We start from the raw sequence: 15,926 nt of genomic DNA on the forward strand, positions 1-15,926 counted from the left end.
TTTAGCAAAGAATTGGGATAATATGGTGCAGGAGGAACTTAGCTGTGCCTTTGCATTCATCACCTAACAGTTCCTCAACAGCTGAAGGGGAACTTTGTTGAGCCTTTGGACCATTTTGATAGGTGGACTTGGTTCTCCTCTTGATCTTACATGATTTGTTGCGCCCCACTGTCTTTATTCTCCAGGTCAGATAACCAGACCCACTAGCTGCGTCGTAATATTGTTCCTGTCAGTTAAAAACAAAACAGATCAAAATGATCAACACCATTTAATTTAACATCCTGGAACTGTAGGCCTGGTATCCCCTGAGAGAGAATTCAGTCCTCCGTTCATACTTACATAACCATGCTCTGAATCGGGATCATTCAAGTAGGGGAATAAAGTCACAATCCCCAGGGCGTAGTTGGTGCGGACACTTGATGGGGGGATCCTACTTTGAGGAAGATAAAATAAAAAGTAACAACAATTCTAGTAAAAGCGATAATCAGTGATTCATTTCTCAGCAAAACTGAAGCCTCACTACATGTTGTGATCTAAAGCTGAGGGATGGTTCTGGGGAAACCCACTCAGTATTAACAGATAGACTGGCACTCTACAGGGAATGCATGCATGACTGGTGTTTCAGATCCACCTAAAATCACAATGCCACAGTAATGGAGCTTGTGTCAAAGGGCACCCTAAAATGAAAGCTTTTAAGATATTTTCATACGTCAAAAGTACACTACTGTCACGCCATGTTTCCATTTCCTAACCATTGGTTTGTAGATATAGTAACTATACCTCAAAATGAACGGAAAGAATTGGCAACAAAAATCTATCAAGCAATAGTGTGGGAGGTGGACATGCAGTATATTGACAGTAGTCTGCTTTTAAGGTCTGAAATCATCTAGCAGACTTTCATTTTGGGGTGTCTAATACCTTTAAGTTTGACAAATGATACACTTAAATATTATACCATTTGTCATCATACGTACCCATGATTTTCCATCATGTCGGCCACAATAATGTTCACCATCAGTCTCCGTGTGCTATCCGTAAGACCTTTGGTTTTCCCATACTCCTGGAATACCTTTTCTCCACCCGGCTTTGAGTGAAGGATGGCACTGATCATCTAGAAAAACACAACGACAAAAAATGGAAGCCTTGTGATCAGTCGTGCATCTTCAAGGTACTGGTAATGGGCAACATTTTACACAACTCACATCTCTTGCTGCATTTCTGTCTGTGGGTTCATCAGTCAGACCTCTTTTCCTTGCCTTGGCTTCATCCAGAGTTATAGTTGAACTGATAGAGACCTCAGAGTGCGTGAGCTCATGCGTGTTGAGGGATTTGATGTAGGTGAACCCTTTCCCACACACAGCGCAACTGTAGGTTTTCACGGTGTTGTGTTTGTGCCGCTGGTGCCTGGTCAAGCCGCTCTGACGCTGGAATTTCTCACCGCAGATATCGCAGCGAAAACGTGGCTTCCCAGTGTGTTCTAACATGCGTGTTTTATACTTTGTCTTTATGGGTGTCGCAGCATCCTCAGCTGACACCAGCAACGGACTCTGTTCTCTCTTGAAGTCGTCGAGTCCAAGTTCTCTGGATCCCCCAGAGGCTGGACTTCTCTCTTCCTCATCACTTTCTCCTGTGATATTCTGGTTGGCCTTGGGAGTCTCTGGAATCCACTCGCCGTAACCTGGAAATGAAGTCACCAACAATGAATGTGACAGAGTTAGCTTTACAATGACTCATTAAAAGGGATAGTTTACTTTGAGGGTCTTTACAAGTGCAAAATAAAATAAAGACCACATTGATTAGCGTAAATCAAACCGTTTGTCTTGCCTTCATGTTTGTTAGAAAGCAGAGAGCATATCCAACTGACAATCTCTTAGAAAAAAAATATTAACTATTGGAACCAAGATTTAAAAAATAACTGATGCTGGCACAAGATGGAGGGAAAGATGGAGCATAACTAACAAAATTACAGTAAACGAAAATGTACGCTTAATCCAGTATAATGTATAGAATTGATTATACAAGAGACAAAATTCAGCACAATGGCAGAGTCATGTCTTAAGTGTAAAACTATTAATGACTCAATAATCCATGTTTTCTGGGAATGCTATAATGCCCAGAAATTGTGGGTGGAGCTAGAAAGTTGGCTGTCAGAAGTATTACAATGTAAATGTATTTTTAATCCGTCTGTCTGCATATTTTAAGACATGACATATTGGGGTGTAGCGAGTTACCCAATGGGCTGGACGATTCTGTTATCAGCACTCATCTTGAAAAAACATATACTAAAAACTTGGAAGTCAATCAATCCACTGGCATTGACACAATGGAAAAATGTAATGATTTATTATTGAATTAGTAAGGGCGACCAAGAAAAACAAATCGGTTCAATTTAAGGCCAAGTGGCAAACAATAATGCAGGCACGAGGGATGGGGTGTGAGCATGCAGGTCTCGGCAGATGAGATGTAGCCTGTGTGTCTAAGTTGTTGTTCGTATATATACACACACACACATTTGTTTAAGGAATGGATTTTTTTTATTTTTTATGTATATTACAAAAATAAATAATTTATATAATTATGACAAGTACACAATGTAATACAAGCGAAATAAAATACTTTACATCGTGATTGAAAATAGTTGCTTCAACTAACCTTCCGATTCCAGATCATCATCGGCCATTTCCTCCTGTTTGATGAGCCATACTGGCCATGGTACCTTCCAAAAGACAATGTCATTATTGATGAATAACGTTCTAAACCACAGCCAGTTATGTTGGGGATGCATCAACATCACACACATCTCGTGTGGTGGTCCTCACTTACAAAGTAGGTGGGACAAACCAAACGGAATTTACCGTGTCTGTAATCTGACCAGGGGGCTGTGATGGCTCTTGTCTCTCCGTCTCTGGCACCGGTGATGCTAGGCCTTCAAAAACAGCACCGTCTTCTAGCCAATGATAGTTGGCCTCTTGTTTATTGAGGATTTGCCCCACGATTGGAAAGTTTCCAAAACTTGGTGGGGTAACTAACATACAAATAATGAAAATAGACGCATTAATGATTTTATATATATATATATTTTTACAGACACCACTATAGTGGTGGTTTAGCCCTCTGTGGTTATTGCGTGTTATAAACTGGGTCGTTCAAGCCCTGAATGTTGATTTGCTGACAGCCATGGTATTTCAGACCGTACACTGAACCTTTATATTTAGTGCTCTAATTACGTTGGTAACCAGTTTATAACAGCAATAAGGCACCTCAGGTGTTTGTGGTATATGGCCAATATACCACGGCTAAGGGCTGTGTCAAGGCACTCTGCGATGCGTTGTGCATAAGAACAGCCCTTAGCCGTGGTATGTTGGCCATATACCACACCCCCTCGTACATTATTGCTTAATTAAACCATGGATGTACACCAGACGCTAAAATGTGTGTTGTACACTAAATAGTTAACTGTCAACATCTCACCAGGTTTTGAAACGTTCTTAAGGCAGTTCGCTGGCTTCTCCATCCTTGTCTCTTTTTTATTTTGTTCATGCAACATTTCCACTCGAAGAGCAGCATAGCTTTCTCCCATAAATTGACAGATTTCTTGCACGACTGTTGCTGTCAAAGCTTCCATAATGGAGGTGACACGACAACGAAAAGCGAGTTCGTGAGACATGGTTACCAAGTAGACTACAACAAACAATCTAATTTGTTCCTACTGTGATGTGAGAAGGCTACAGTAAACATCTTCTTTGTTATCAGATGGTGGCTTCACCTTTTCACACCTCTTCACATCCCCCGGAAGTTTTCTTCTGATTAGTTCCGGACAGCTGACGAGGTTGGGCGGGCCGGTGAAATACCGTAAATACAAGTTTAGATACGCTCTTGATTCTAGCAGCTTCTTACATCTTTTGTTGAGAATTTATTTGATACTCAAATATTAATAGGAACTTTCCCAACAGCATAAGTGGCGTTTTCTTTTCTCCCACTAAACAAAATCAACAAGACAAACTGCCTGAACAAACATTCTCATCCTCTTGATCTTATAAGCTGCTATGTACCTTTCTACAGCTATAAAATACAAAGCTATATAACTTGATTATAATAGCCTAGATTTGAACAACCATTGTTTGGTGTGAGTGTGTGGAGCATGATTCCCCATCTTTTCAACATACTTTGTACAATAGTCAACTTTAACAAGTTATAGAGACTGCAAGAAATGTTCAAAATAACAAAATGTCTATAGTTTTCCTCCCCAATTGTTTGTTGTGCTTGTTTGCAAGACCAGCACTCAGGCCTTGGAAATGGAACTGGCAACCAGGTCATAACCGTAACCCAATGAAACTGAGGGGTCAGATTAACAAATGCAATTTTCTCCATTTGTATGGTAAAAAAAATATACAACATGAATGTACAAGATTTGTTATAAAAAATATTATAATAGAATTCAGCCATCAATGAAGTAGTTGATGCATGAAGCCTATAGCCTGAAATCCAGAACCTGTTTTGCTAACATTCCACTCCTTGTACTCTTTTTCTTGGCCAAATTGTTTTGCTTCTCAATGACAAAAAGCAAAAGCAGAAACAGATCTGGGATCAGGCTATAATGCCTCTGTTTGCAATGCAGGCATCTACCAGGAATCAGGGTGTTTTCTGTTCATGTGTGCTCGCATGTTCTTCATGGTCACCATACGCCCACATGTGGTGCAGGTGGCAGTCAGTCTCCGTCTCCGTCTGGTCCCTTCAGCATGTTTCATGGTGCCGTGTTGTTGTGCCACAGACACAGGATCTGATTCTGCTCCCTCCAATGGAGTGGCTATCTCCGGGTGTTTCCTCAGCAGGTGCTGCTTCAAGTTCTTTCTCAGGAGCACAAAACCACAGTGATCACACATAGTCGTCAGAGTCCTATAGGCTGGACTATGAGGCAGTTGGATATGGGTGGTGATTTTAATACGCTGGTTTACAGCAGGCGTGGGCAGTACCAAAGGTGTGGACGGTACAGCATGCGTAGAGGGCAGTGCAGCTGATGAAACAGGAGCTGAAGCCCCTTGACACAACAGCAGATGACTTGCCATGGCATCCCTCCTGATGATAGTTCTCTCACACTGGGGGCAGTGATAATGGCCATCTGTCCTACAGTCCAAATTGCATTTACAAATCTTTTTATCTAGAAAAATTAGACGGAAATGAGTAAAGCACATCTGGACAAGAATGATAATACAATCTAGCAGACTACATGGTTAAAACATCAGCATACCTTTGAAAGACACCGCATTTTTCAGGTGCACATCAACATGGCGCTGTAATCTTGAGCGTTTGGTTGGTTTAAAGCTGAGACAAAGTGGACAGTGGAACAATTTGCAGCAGGTTGTGCATCTTGTGAGTGATAGTAGAGAATTGACAGGAACAATCGAATGGTGCACCTGTAACAAATAACTTAAGTTTAAAAAATGATAATGAGATTGGCTAATTGTTGGGCTTAACAGAGTTCTATGGTGCCATATTTATTGGACTATCAATTAAAGTGCATGCAGAAAGGATAGGATTATATTAAGGATTATGGGTAGGCGTATTAATATACAAAAAATATATATCTGACATCACACACAAACAGCCACTGACAATAACACATTACTGGCTCCAACACAACACACTGTGGATAGCAAATATCATGGAATGTTCACATATATTCAATGTCCCAAACATATGTAAGCAACTCACGTTAGCCAGCCAGCCAACTCACGTTAGCCAGCCAGCCAACTCTTAGTACAAGTTAGCTAGCTAGATATGAAACGTTAAATTCTTCTTCTTATTTGTTTTAACATTAAGAAGTTGCATCGTTTACCTTGGTATTGTCCGTACATGTCGTTGAAACGTATAATTTGCTACGAAACGTGAGTCTAATTTATATAGTCTCATTTATGAATTAGGCCCCCAGTATATGATCACAAGCTCCACTGACCTCATCTTCCATAAGCTTAACCAGAGAGGATGTGGTCTTTGGTTTAACAGGCTGTGATGGTCCTTGCGATGACATCGGTAACAGTGGAGCGTAATCATCATGACCTGTGGGATCATCGTGGTCAAAGGGATCATCTTCCATATCAGCACCGCTGGCCTCTTCTTCATCCTGCTGTTCCTCAACAGGGGTCTTTCTCAAACCTGGTGGGGGTAACATACCAGTTAAGATTTGGGTACTGTGAATCACAGTACCTTTAGTTCCCTAGCTATGAAGGCCCATATTCCATAATATCTAACTTACTAGAAAAAAAAGAGTTGCCATAACATTGACTTTATAGTGTTACAGCTAATGACTGTACTTAAAGGGATTTACATTGGATCCCACATTTATTGGGGACAACTGACCCCTTCATTCACCCCAAATGTGTAGTGTTCACCTGGGTGATAGCTTGCTCTCATTTACACAAGCCGTATTGGAGTCAAACGGGCTAGGTGATAGTTAACCCTAACCCAAGATTGAGTGTGGGCCAAGCAACCACCCATACAGGTTTATAGGTAGCTAGCTATCGTCTAGCTCTGGTCCAGGGCAGAGCTAACCTCTAGATCAGTGGTAACCAACATTTTCTGAGTCAAGATCACTTTGAGTCAAAATGCAGGCCGAGCTCTTCCGCTCAGATAAAAACATGACTAAGCAGGTTAGTTGAAAAATCTATGGCACATTTATGAGTTGAAATTTTCCGGATTGACTGACTTTCGTGTCTTAAAGTAAAGATGGACTGTCGTTTCTCATTGCTTATTTGAACTGTTCTTACCATAATATGGACTTTGTGTTTTATCAAATAGGGCTATCTTCTGTATACCACCCCTACCTTGTCACAACAGACCTGATTGGCTCAAACACATTTAAGAAGTAAAGAAATTCCACAAATTAACAAAGCACACCTGTTAAATGAAATGCATTCCAGGTGACTACTTCATGAAGCTGGTTGAGTGATCAAAGCTGTCATCAAGGCAAAGGGTGGCTACTTTGAAGAACCTCAAATATAAAATACATTTTGATTTGTTTAACACTTTTTTGGTTACTACATGATTCCATGTGTTATTTCCTAGTTTTGATGTCTTCACTATTATTCGACAATGCAGAATATCAAGAAATACCCTTGAATGAGTAGGTGTGTCCAAACTTGACTGGTACAGTACATATTACCACGACTAACCTGTACCACAGCACATTGACTCGGTACACCTGGTATATTGCCTCGTTATTGCTTTTCCCCACAATTTTTTAAAAACTTTAGTTTACTCACTTTTCAAATATTTGTTTACTTAAAAAAAACAGCATTGTTGGTCAAGGGCTTGTAATGTTAAGTAAGCATTTCACAGTAAGGTCCACACATGTTGTATTCGGCGCATGTGACATCTCACCTGCCATTTGTATACGATCAGAAGAACGGCAAGGGCTAAATGCTTGCACAGTCTCCTTCTCCCTCCCTGTGCCAATCTCCTTCGTCAGGGGCTTCCTGTTCGGTTCATGGCCACACTCCATTTCCACACGAAGAGCAACGTAGCTTTCTTCCATTATTTGACACACTGCTAGCACGGCTGTTGCTGTCAAAGTTTCCATAACGGACGCTACACGCGCACGAAAAACGATTTCGTTGAACATCTTTTTTATTAATTGACTACAAGCACAAGCCAGCTAGCTTCTTCTCTGCATTGCTTGCTGTTTGGTGTTTTAGGCTGGGTTTCTATACAGCACTTTGAGATATCAGCTGATGTAAGAAGGGCTTTATAAATACATTTGATTTGATTCTCCTACTTCGGGATTGGCGGATCGCATCCAATTTAAATGTACGTACACCGCCACCTACTATACTAAAGTTGGGCCAGTCATTTCCTACCTACATTGAATTCTCATTATTCCTGAAATAAATACATCCACCACTTAACCCTACACCTACAGTATATACCACTATTTTATTAAATCACCACCCCATTTCCTGTGATTTACGTTCCATTTCAGCGGTTCAATTGATAACCATGGCAATGAATGCTATGAAGCCAACCTTACTATGCAAGCTAGCTAGCAAACAAACGTACCCGCGCAATACCCTTTACCGGGGTTAAACCATCTACTTCCGGAGACAATTCAGCGTAAACACTGAGATCACAGTTTACTGTCTGATGAGATAAAGCTTCATGCATTATTCTTAAAGACAAAATACGTTCTTCTCATTTCCCATGAGTTGGTTTATTTCTCAAAACATCCCAAAAAACGTTTAAACTTTAATACAAGCATGTTCCTTGTGACAATCTTATTTTGGCCTGATTATTTTTAACACTACACAAATACTGTAGTTATTTGAATAATAAAAAGTTGAACCTTATGTTGAACCAATATAACAATCTGCAGCAAACATTGATTCATTCTTTTCATTACAATTTGCTCTAGAATACAAAATAATAGTTAGAGGAGAAAAAAGAGAACGCAAAGTATGAATACAAAGAACAGGTAACGCGACTTTTAATGCCGCGTGTACGTGCTAGTCGGAACTGGGAAACTCGGAATATACAACTTGCTAACTGGTTGAAATCGTGTATAACTAACAAGTCGAACATTTCAAAGTTGAGGCATTTAGACAGAGTAATCACACACCTCATTCAATTTCCAATCAATTCAGAAAAAACAAACCTAAATCAACACAGCAAATCAATACAACATATCATTTCCTTGCGTGAACTGCCTGGTGTCTTATCAGATTGCTCAGAAAGGAGAAGTTTTTTCCACACTGGGTGCAGTGGAACCGTTTCTCCCCTGTATGGACACTCTGATGCACTTTCAGGTTGCTGGAATGAGAGAATTGTTTCCCGCATTGAGCACATCTGAAAGGTTTCTCCCCTGTGTGTACTCTCTGGTGCCGCTTCAGGCCGCACAGCTGGCTGAACTGCTTCCCACACAGGGCACACTCGTACGGTTTCTCCCCCGTGTGGACCCTCTGGTGCATCTTGAGCTGGCACAGGTGAGGGTACTCCCTCCCGCAAAAGGTGCACCTGTAGGACCTCGCCCCCTCCTCCCTAGACCCTCTGTCCTGATGAGTCCCAGTCATGTCGCCCAGGTGGGTGTCGGGGGCGCTCCCCTCAAAATCCACCCAGGTGGGGTCCTGAAGCTCCCCGGTTCCCTCGGCCAATGGAGCGGTGGTTGCGGGGTTCTGAAAGGTGCCGAGGCGGTTGTTGAAAGCGCCGTCCATGCCAATGGTGTAGAAGTGATTGTCAGGTGAGTTCTGTCTCGCTGCTGGCTGGACACCTGGGTGAGGATGATGATGATGATAAGTGTTACTCGAATGTCCTCCAAGAAGCATGGCATCTGCTTCACTATGTCCTCCTTGATGATGCCGGTGTTCCATGATGTCACCTTGTCTCCACGACGAGGGCGTGCCATCCCCATCTTCCCCCTCGTCAACATGGAGGGAGTCAATAACTATGACCTCAGACTTGACCCCTGAACCGCCCTGGGAATACTCGTGTTCACCCCTCACCATCTGAGGAAGTGGGGGAATGGGGTTCAACTTTTTGAGAGGCAAGGGGCTTCCTGAGACTGTCTCGGCAGCATAACTAGAACAAGATGGCCGATCATTCGCTGTATCACTGACTCTTCGCTTACGGGAGTTTACAGGCAGATCCGTTGTTCTCTCGGGGTTTAGGCTGCGCTGCTGTTTAGCAACAGGTCCTGGACCTGTGAGTTGGAACACCTGGCTCAGGCTCTCAGGCTCTAGGTCTGACTTGAAAACAGTGTCTGATCTGTTGACAGTCAATATGCTGTGTTTGGTTCTGAGCTGCTCAGTGAGCTCTGTTTGGTCCGTGTCTAGAGAGGTCTGTGTGTTTGGGTCTGTCATTCTGTGGCCACTATCAGTGCCTGAAGAGACAACAGAAGCATGATGGTCATATGTAGTCAAATAAAAACAATGAGGTTGTCAATCAGTATGTCATTTTTCATTACAACAATCCATTCATCATTACCTGGCATCTCCCTCAGACCCTCTTCTTTCTTCCATGGCTGGAGGTCTCTCTCCCCTTCCACAGTAGATTTGGCCTGAAAAGAGGAGGGAGGAATTAAGTAGACAGACATGAGCTCTACAAAGCTCTCAAACAAATGCAGGTCTATTAGAACTCAGATATTACAAGGCTATAATATTGATCAACTGGCTTGAATTAAGATGTTAATTTACTGACTCAACTCATGGACACAGAACATCTGAAGCTTCTCTGTCCTCAAAACATTTGAAACTAAAATTGGACTGCAATAATTTCCTGTACTTTTGAAAGGAAAACATAGTTTCCTGCCAACTGACTGATTTCATTCGTAAGCAATGTGAGAATACACTAAGTAGGTTCTATTTGAGAATATATATGTAGGGTCAATGTGAGAATATATATGTAGGGTCAATGTGAGAATATATATTTAGGGTCAATGTGAGAATATATATGTAGGGTCAATGTGAGAATATATATTTAGGGTCAATGTGAGAATATATATTTAGGGTCAATGTGAGAATATTTATGTAGGGTCAATGTGAGAATATATATGTAGGGTCAATGTGAGAATATATATTTAGGGTCAATGTGAGAATATTTATGTAGGGTCAATGTGAGAATATATATTTAGGGTCAATGTGAGAATATATATTTAGGGTCAATGTGAGAATATTTATGTAGGGTCAATGTGAGAATATATATTTAGGGTCAATGTGAGAATATATATGTAGGGTCAATGTGAGAATATATATGTAGGGTCAATGTGAGAATATATATTTAGGGTCAATGTGAGAATATTTATGTAGGGTCAATGTGAGAATATATATTTAGGGTCAATGTGAGAATATATATTTAGGGTCAATGTGAGAATATTTATGTAGGGTCAATGTGAGAATATATATTTAGGGTCAATGTGAGAATATATATGTAGGGTCAATGTGAGAATATATATGTAGGGTCAATGTGAGAATATATATTTAGGGTCAATGTGAGAATATATATGTAGGGTCAATGTGAGAATATATATTTAGGGTCAACGTGAGAATATATATGTAGGGTCAATGTGAGAATATATATGTAGGGTCAATGTGAGAATATATATTTAGGGTCAATGTGAGAATATATATGTAGGGTCAATGTGAGAATATATATGTAGGGTCAATGTGAGAATATATATTTAGGGTCAATGTGAGAATATATATGTAGGGTCAATGTGAGAATATATATTTTAGGGTCAATGTGAGAATATATATTTAGGGTCAATGTGAGAATATATATTTAGGGTCAATGTGAGAATATATATGTAGGGTCAATGTGAGAATATATATTTAGGGTCAATGTGAGAATATATATGTAGGGTCAATGTGAGAATATATATTTTAGGGTCAATGTGAGAATATATATTTAGGGTCAATGTGAGAATATATATGTAGGGTCAATGTGAGAATATATATTTTAGGGTCAATGTGAGAATATATATGTAGGGTCAATGTGAGAATATATATGTAGGGTCAATGTGAGAATATATATGTAGGGTCAATGTGAGAATATATATGTAGGGTCAATGTGAGAATATATATTTAGGGTCAATGTGAGAATATATATGTAGGGTCAATGTGAGAATATATATGTAGGGTCAATGTGAGAATATATATGTAGGGTCAATGTGAGAATATATATTTAGGGTCAATGTGAGAATATATATGTAGGGTCAATGTGAGAATATATATGTAGGGTCAATGTGAGAATATATATGTAGGGTCAATGTGAGAATATATATTTAGGGTCAATGTGAGAATATATATGTAGGGTCAATGTGAGAATATATATTTTGGGTCAATGTGAGAATATATATGTAGGGTCAATGTGAGAATATATATTTTAGGGTCAATGTGAGAATATATATGTAGGGTCAATGTGAGAATATATATGTAGGGTCAATGTGAGAATATATATTTTAGGGTCAATGTGAGAATATATATTTAGGGTCAATGTGAGAATATATATGTAGGGTCAATGTGAGAATATATATGTAGGGTCAATGTGAGAATATATATGTAGGGTCAATGTGAGAATATATATGTAGGGTCAATGTGAGAATATATATTTTGGGTCAATGTGAGAATATATATGTAGGGTCAATGTGAGAATATTCATGTAGGGTCAATGTGAGAATATATATTTTAGGGTCAATGTGAGTTTTAGGTACACCACCCCCTTCACGAAAATGGTTCGCTCCTACAGACAGTGAGTCTGGTGGCCCTGGCTTGCTATATAAAGCAGGCAGACAGGCATCGAGGCATTCAGTTACTGTTCGATTGAACGTTATAATGGGTAAAACAAGCGACCTAAGAGACTTTGAGCATGGTATGATTGTCAGTGCCGGGTGCGCGGTTCCAGTATCTCAGAAACGTCCGGCCTCCTGGGATTTTCACGCACAACCGTGTCTCTAGGATTTACATTGAATGGTGCGACAAACAAAACATCCGGTCAGCGGCAGTCCAGTGGACGAAAACAACTTGTTGATGAGAGATGTCTAAAAAATAATAGCTAGAATAATGTAAGCTAACAGGCGGGCCACAGACAGACAAATAACGGCGTAGTACAACAGTGGTGTGCAGAACGGCATCTCGGAACGCACAATTCATCGGCCCTTGTTACGGATGGGCTATTGCAGCAGACGACCACACCAGGTTCCACTCCTATCAACTAAAAACAAGCAGAAGCGGCTCCAGTGGGCACACGATCACCAACACTGGACAATTGAGGAGTGGTACAACCGCATAGCCATTTTGCACAAGAAGCATGAGTCAATGGCCCCATCTTGCCTGGTGTCAACGGTACAGGCTGGTGGCGGTGGTGTAATGTTTTCCTGGCACAGGAATGTACCAATTGAGCAACGTTTGAACACCACAGCGTATCTGAACACCACTGCATCCCTTCGTGGCTACAGGGGGGTCCGACCCAGTACTAGATGGGTGTACCTAATAAACTGGCCAGTGAGTGTATATTTACGGTCAAGAAGCACCATGAGGGGCCTCCCGAGTGACACAGCGGTCTAAGGCACTGCTTTGCAGTGCTTGAGGCGTCACTACAGACCCGGGTTCGATCCCAGGCTGTGTCCGGGAGTCCCATAGGGCGGTGCACAATTGGCCTAGTGTCTCCCGGGTTAGGGGAGGGTTAGGCTGGGGGGCTTTACTTGGCTCATCGCGCTCTAGCGACTCCTTGTGGCGGGCCCGGCGCCTGCAGGCTGACTTCGGTGTTTCCTCAGACACATTAGTTTCAGAGGACGCATGACTCGACTTTGGCCTCTCCCGAGCCCGTTGGGGAGTTGCAGCGATGAGACAAGCTCGCAATTGGATATCACAAAATTGGGAAGAAAAAGGGGGTAAAATACAAAAAAATAAGAAGCACCATAATTCTTTGAAAAATATTATTTATTGAGGGAATTATAGGATTTAATGAACAAAATGGTACAAAAGGAAAGTTTTTCACTCTCACGGTACAATTGCAGGATCTGCTATAACTTTGTGAGGCACGCAGTATTCTTATGAGAAAACAACCACTATCAACCTTAAAAGTGAATGTGAATGATGCTGTTGGCCTTGAAGGAGCCAAGGAACTAAGAAAACTTAACAGTTTATGCCGATAATGTAAATATGAACCACATTGTATTGTAAACCAGCCTTGTCTCATAGACTAGATGTAACATAGTACATCTACCTCTGTGACCCTCAAATGAATATGATATGGTACTTTTGGTATAGTTACATAAGAAAGAAGGTTACTTAAGGCAAAAATGAAAGGAGTGTGGTTGGTCGGCGTGGATGGGTGGGCGTACAACACAAAAGTCTAGCAACCCAAAGGTTGAATCTCATTATGGACAACTTTAGCTACTTACTACTTTTTCGCTACTTTGCAACTCTTAGCATTTTAGCTAACCCTTCCCCTAACCATAACCCTTTAACCTAACTCATAACCTTAACCCTAACCCCTAGCCTAGCTATCTAATCACATAGCTAACGTTAGCCAACACAAATTGTAATATGTCATATGTTTTGCAAATTTGTAGCGCTCTGCAAGAGCCGACTAGGTGAAATCTGTTGACGTGCCCTTGAACAACGCACTTAAGCATAATTGCTCCTGTAAGTCGCTCTGGATAAGAGCATCTGCTAAATTACTAAAATGTAACAAATGTTTTTTTTATTTTATTTAACATGCATGAGACCAAAGCAAACATATGACAACGTTTGAACTCATGATATTGCTATAACATATTTTCAATAGGAATCTCTTGCTTCTGTGTCACTTCTCAATGATGAAGCTTCTGATGTCTTTTCAGATTGCTGGAGTGGGAGAACCTGCGGCCGCACTGTGCACAACTGAAGGGCTTCTCTCCAGTGTGAACGTTCTGGTGCACTTGGAGCTGACTGGCACACACAAAGCTCTTCTCACACAAAGGTGCAGGCGAACCCCCGCTTCCTGGTGTGGCCAACAGCGTGCTGCCGCAAGTCGCTCTCATGGACAAACTTCTTATGGCAGTTTGTTACGGTTGTTCTACGGTGCATAGTCTACCGTGTGTGGTGAGATTACTCAAGTGAGAGGAAATTGTGGTGCTTGGTCTAAAATGGCAATCAGGAAGTGAGGTATGAGTTGGTTATTGAGCTCCTCTTCCTGGTATTTCAGAGTGTCTATGGAGGCTTGCCAATGAACACCAACTATCTTTGTTGGCCTCACCTGCATTTCCTGTGCCAAGATGGGTGCCTGTATTTATCTCTGAGGGCCGGAAGCTGGGTGAAACCAATAGTGTTGTGTTGTCTCTCATCGAATCGGGGTGATTCATTGGTGCGTTTCTGTTAAACACTCCCACTACCTGCTTATTTCCAGTCCCATTGACCTGTGGTGTAGTAGCTGTACCCACCTGACCCCACTCGAAACCTCTATCTACCTGCTGCCCACTGGATACAGAGTCAATCACTATCACATGTTCTGATGAAGAATGGAACGACTTGGGGGAAAACCTGCGGTTTTCTAACCCTACACTTCTCATTTCCATGGCCGAGCTAGTCTGTGTTTCTGGGCCCACTGGGCCATTCCCTAGGCCCATTACTTTAGTGTGAGCAGCAGAGGTATCATCGTTAGTCGCTACTACCTCTCTGCACACCTGGTTTAAAGAATCTCTTAGGAGATTGAGGTCCCCGTTCATGTCACACTTTGTGTCCAGACTGTCTCTCTGCTCTGGGTTCAAATCCTGTGTGCTGCTGTGGTCCCTGGTACACATTCCCTGTTTCTGACTGGAAGACGACGTCAGATCCACTGACCTCCATAGCGGTGTTGTTGTTGCCTCTGGGGCCACTGGACTGGAAGGCGGGGTCCTCTGTGGTGGCTGCAGCCAGTTGGGTGGTTAGCTCTCTGCTGCCCTCCACTGTTCTGGCTGGGTGTCTGATCCTAGAGTCCTGGTCATCTGCTTCTCCCTCCACCTTGATGATCAACAGGTCTGGTTCCCCTTCCTCTGTCTCTGCTGACTGCTGATGGGGTTAAGTGGGCAGATAACTGAGTGAGACAGAGCATACACTATCTACTGAATGGAGATATGGGCATGACATGGGATTTAGTGAAATTCTTAGTAGTTGCCTTGTTGTTATTGTGTTATAACCTGTGGTGGAGGGTAAACTCCACCTTTTGTATTTTGCGTGAGCGTTTACAAACCGTTTGTGCAAAAATGCCTTGAAAGTATAGAGAGTATTACTTTAATCACAGCAAACATCTCTGGTTATAATGTGCTGGGATATATACGTCTATACAGACATAACCTCATCCCCAGGCGGAAGGAAGTGTCTCGTGTCCGAGACTAAAACAGATATAAGTCTGAAAAATCGGCTTTTAAAATTGGAACTTACCTCATCACTTGTAGCAGCCATATGCCTTGATGGAGAGACATC

The 15,926-nt window shown here is 41.6% G+C and overlaps 1 protein-coding gene across 13 annotated transcripts in view; it reads right to left on the reverse strand.

The window, feature by feature from the left end:
• Positions 1-3,890: 3,890 nt before the first annotated feature.
• The window catches only part of LOC139579288 (uncharacterized), a 53,478-nt gene continuing 41,442 nt past the window's right edge, over positions 3,891-15,926 (reverse strand). For 11 of the 13 annotated variants that reach the window (XM_071407830.1, XM_071407828.1, XM_071407826.1 and 8 more), the window contains 6 exons: positions 15,306-15,512; positions 9,970-10,042; positions 7,378-9,865; positions 5,954-6,153; positions 5,249-5,414; positions 3,891-5,158 (listed from right to left, as the gene is read on the reverse strand). In XM_071407830.1, the coding sequence (XP_071263931.1) occupies positions 8,676-9,865; positions 9,970-10,042; positions 15,306-15,512 (1,470 nt within the window). In that variant the 3' untranslated portion in view covers positions 3,891-5,158; positions 5,249-5,414; positions 5,954-6,153; positions 7,378-8,675. The remainder of the gene's footprint in view (positions 5,159-5,248; positions 5,415-5,953; positions 6,154-7,377; positions 9,866-9,969; positions 10,043-15,305; positions 15,513-15,926) is intronic. The other 2 variants (XM_071407823.1, XM_071407829.1) reach the window with 2 other exon arrangements.

This window comes from Salvelinus alpinus, chromosome 6, assembly GCF_045679555.1.
Source record: "Salvelinus alpinus chromosome 6, SLU_Salpinus.1, whole genome shotgun sequence".
NCBI lineage: Eukaryota > Metazoa > Chordata > Actinopteri > Salmoniformes > Salmonidae > Salvelinus > Salvelinus alpinus.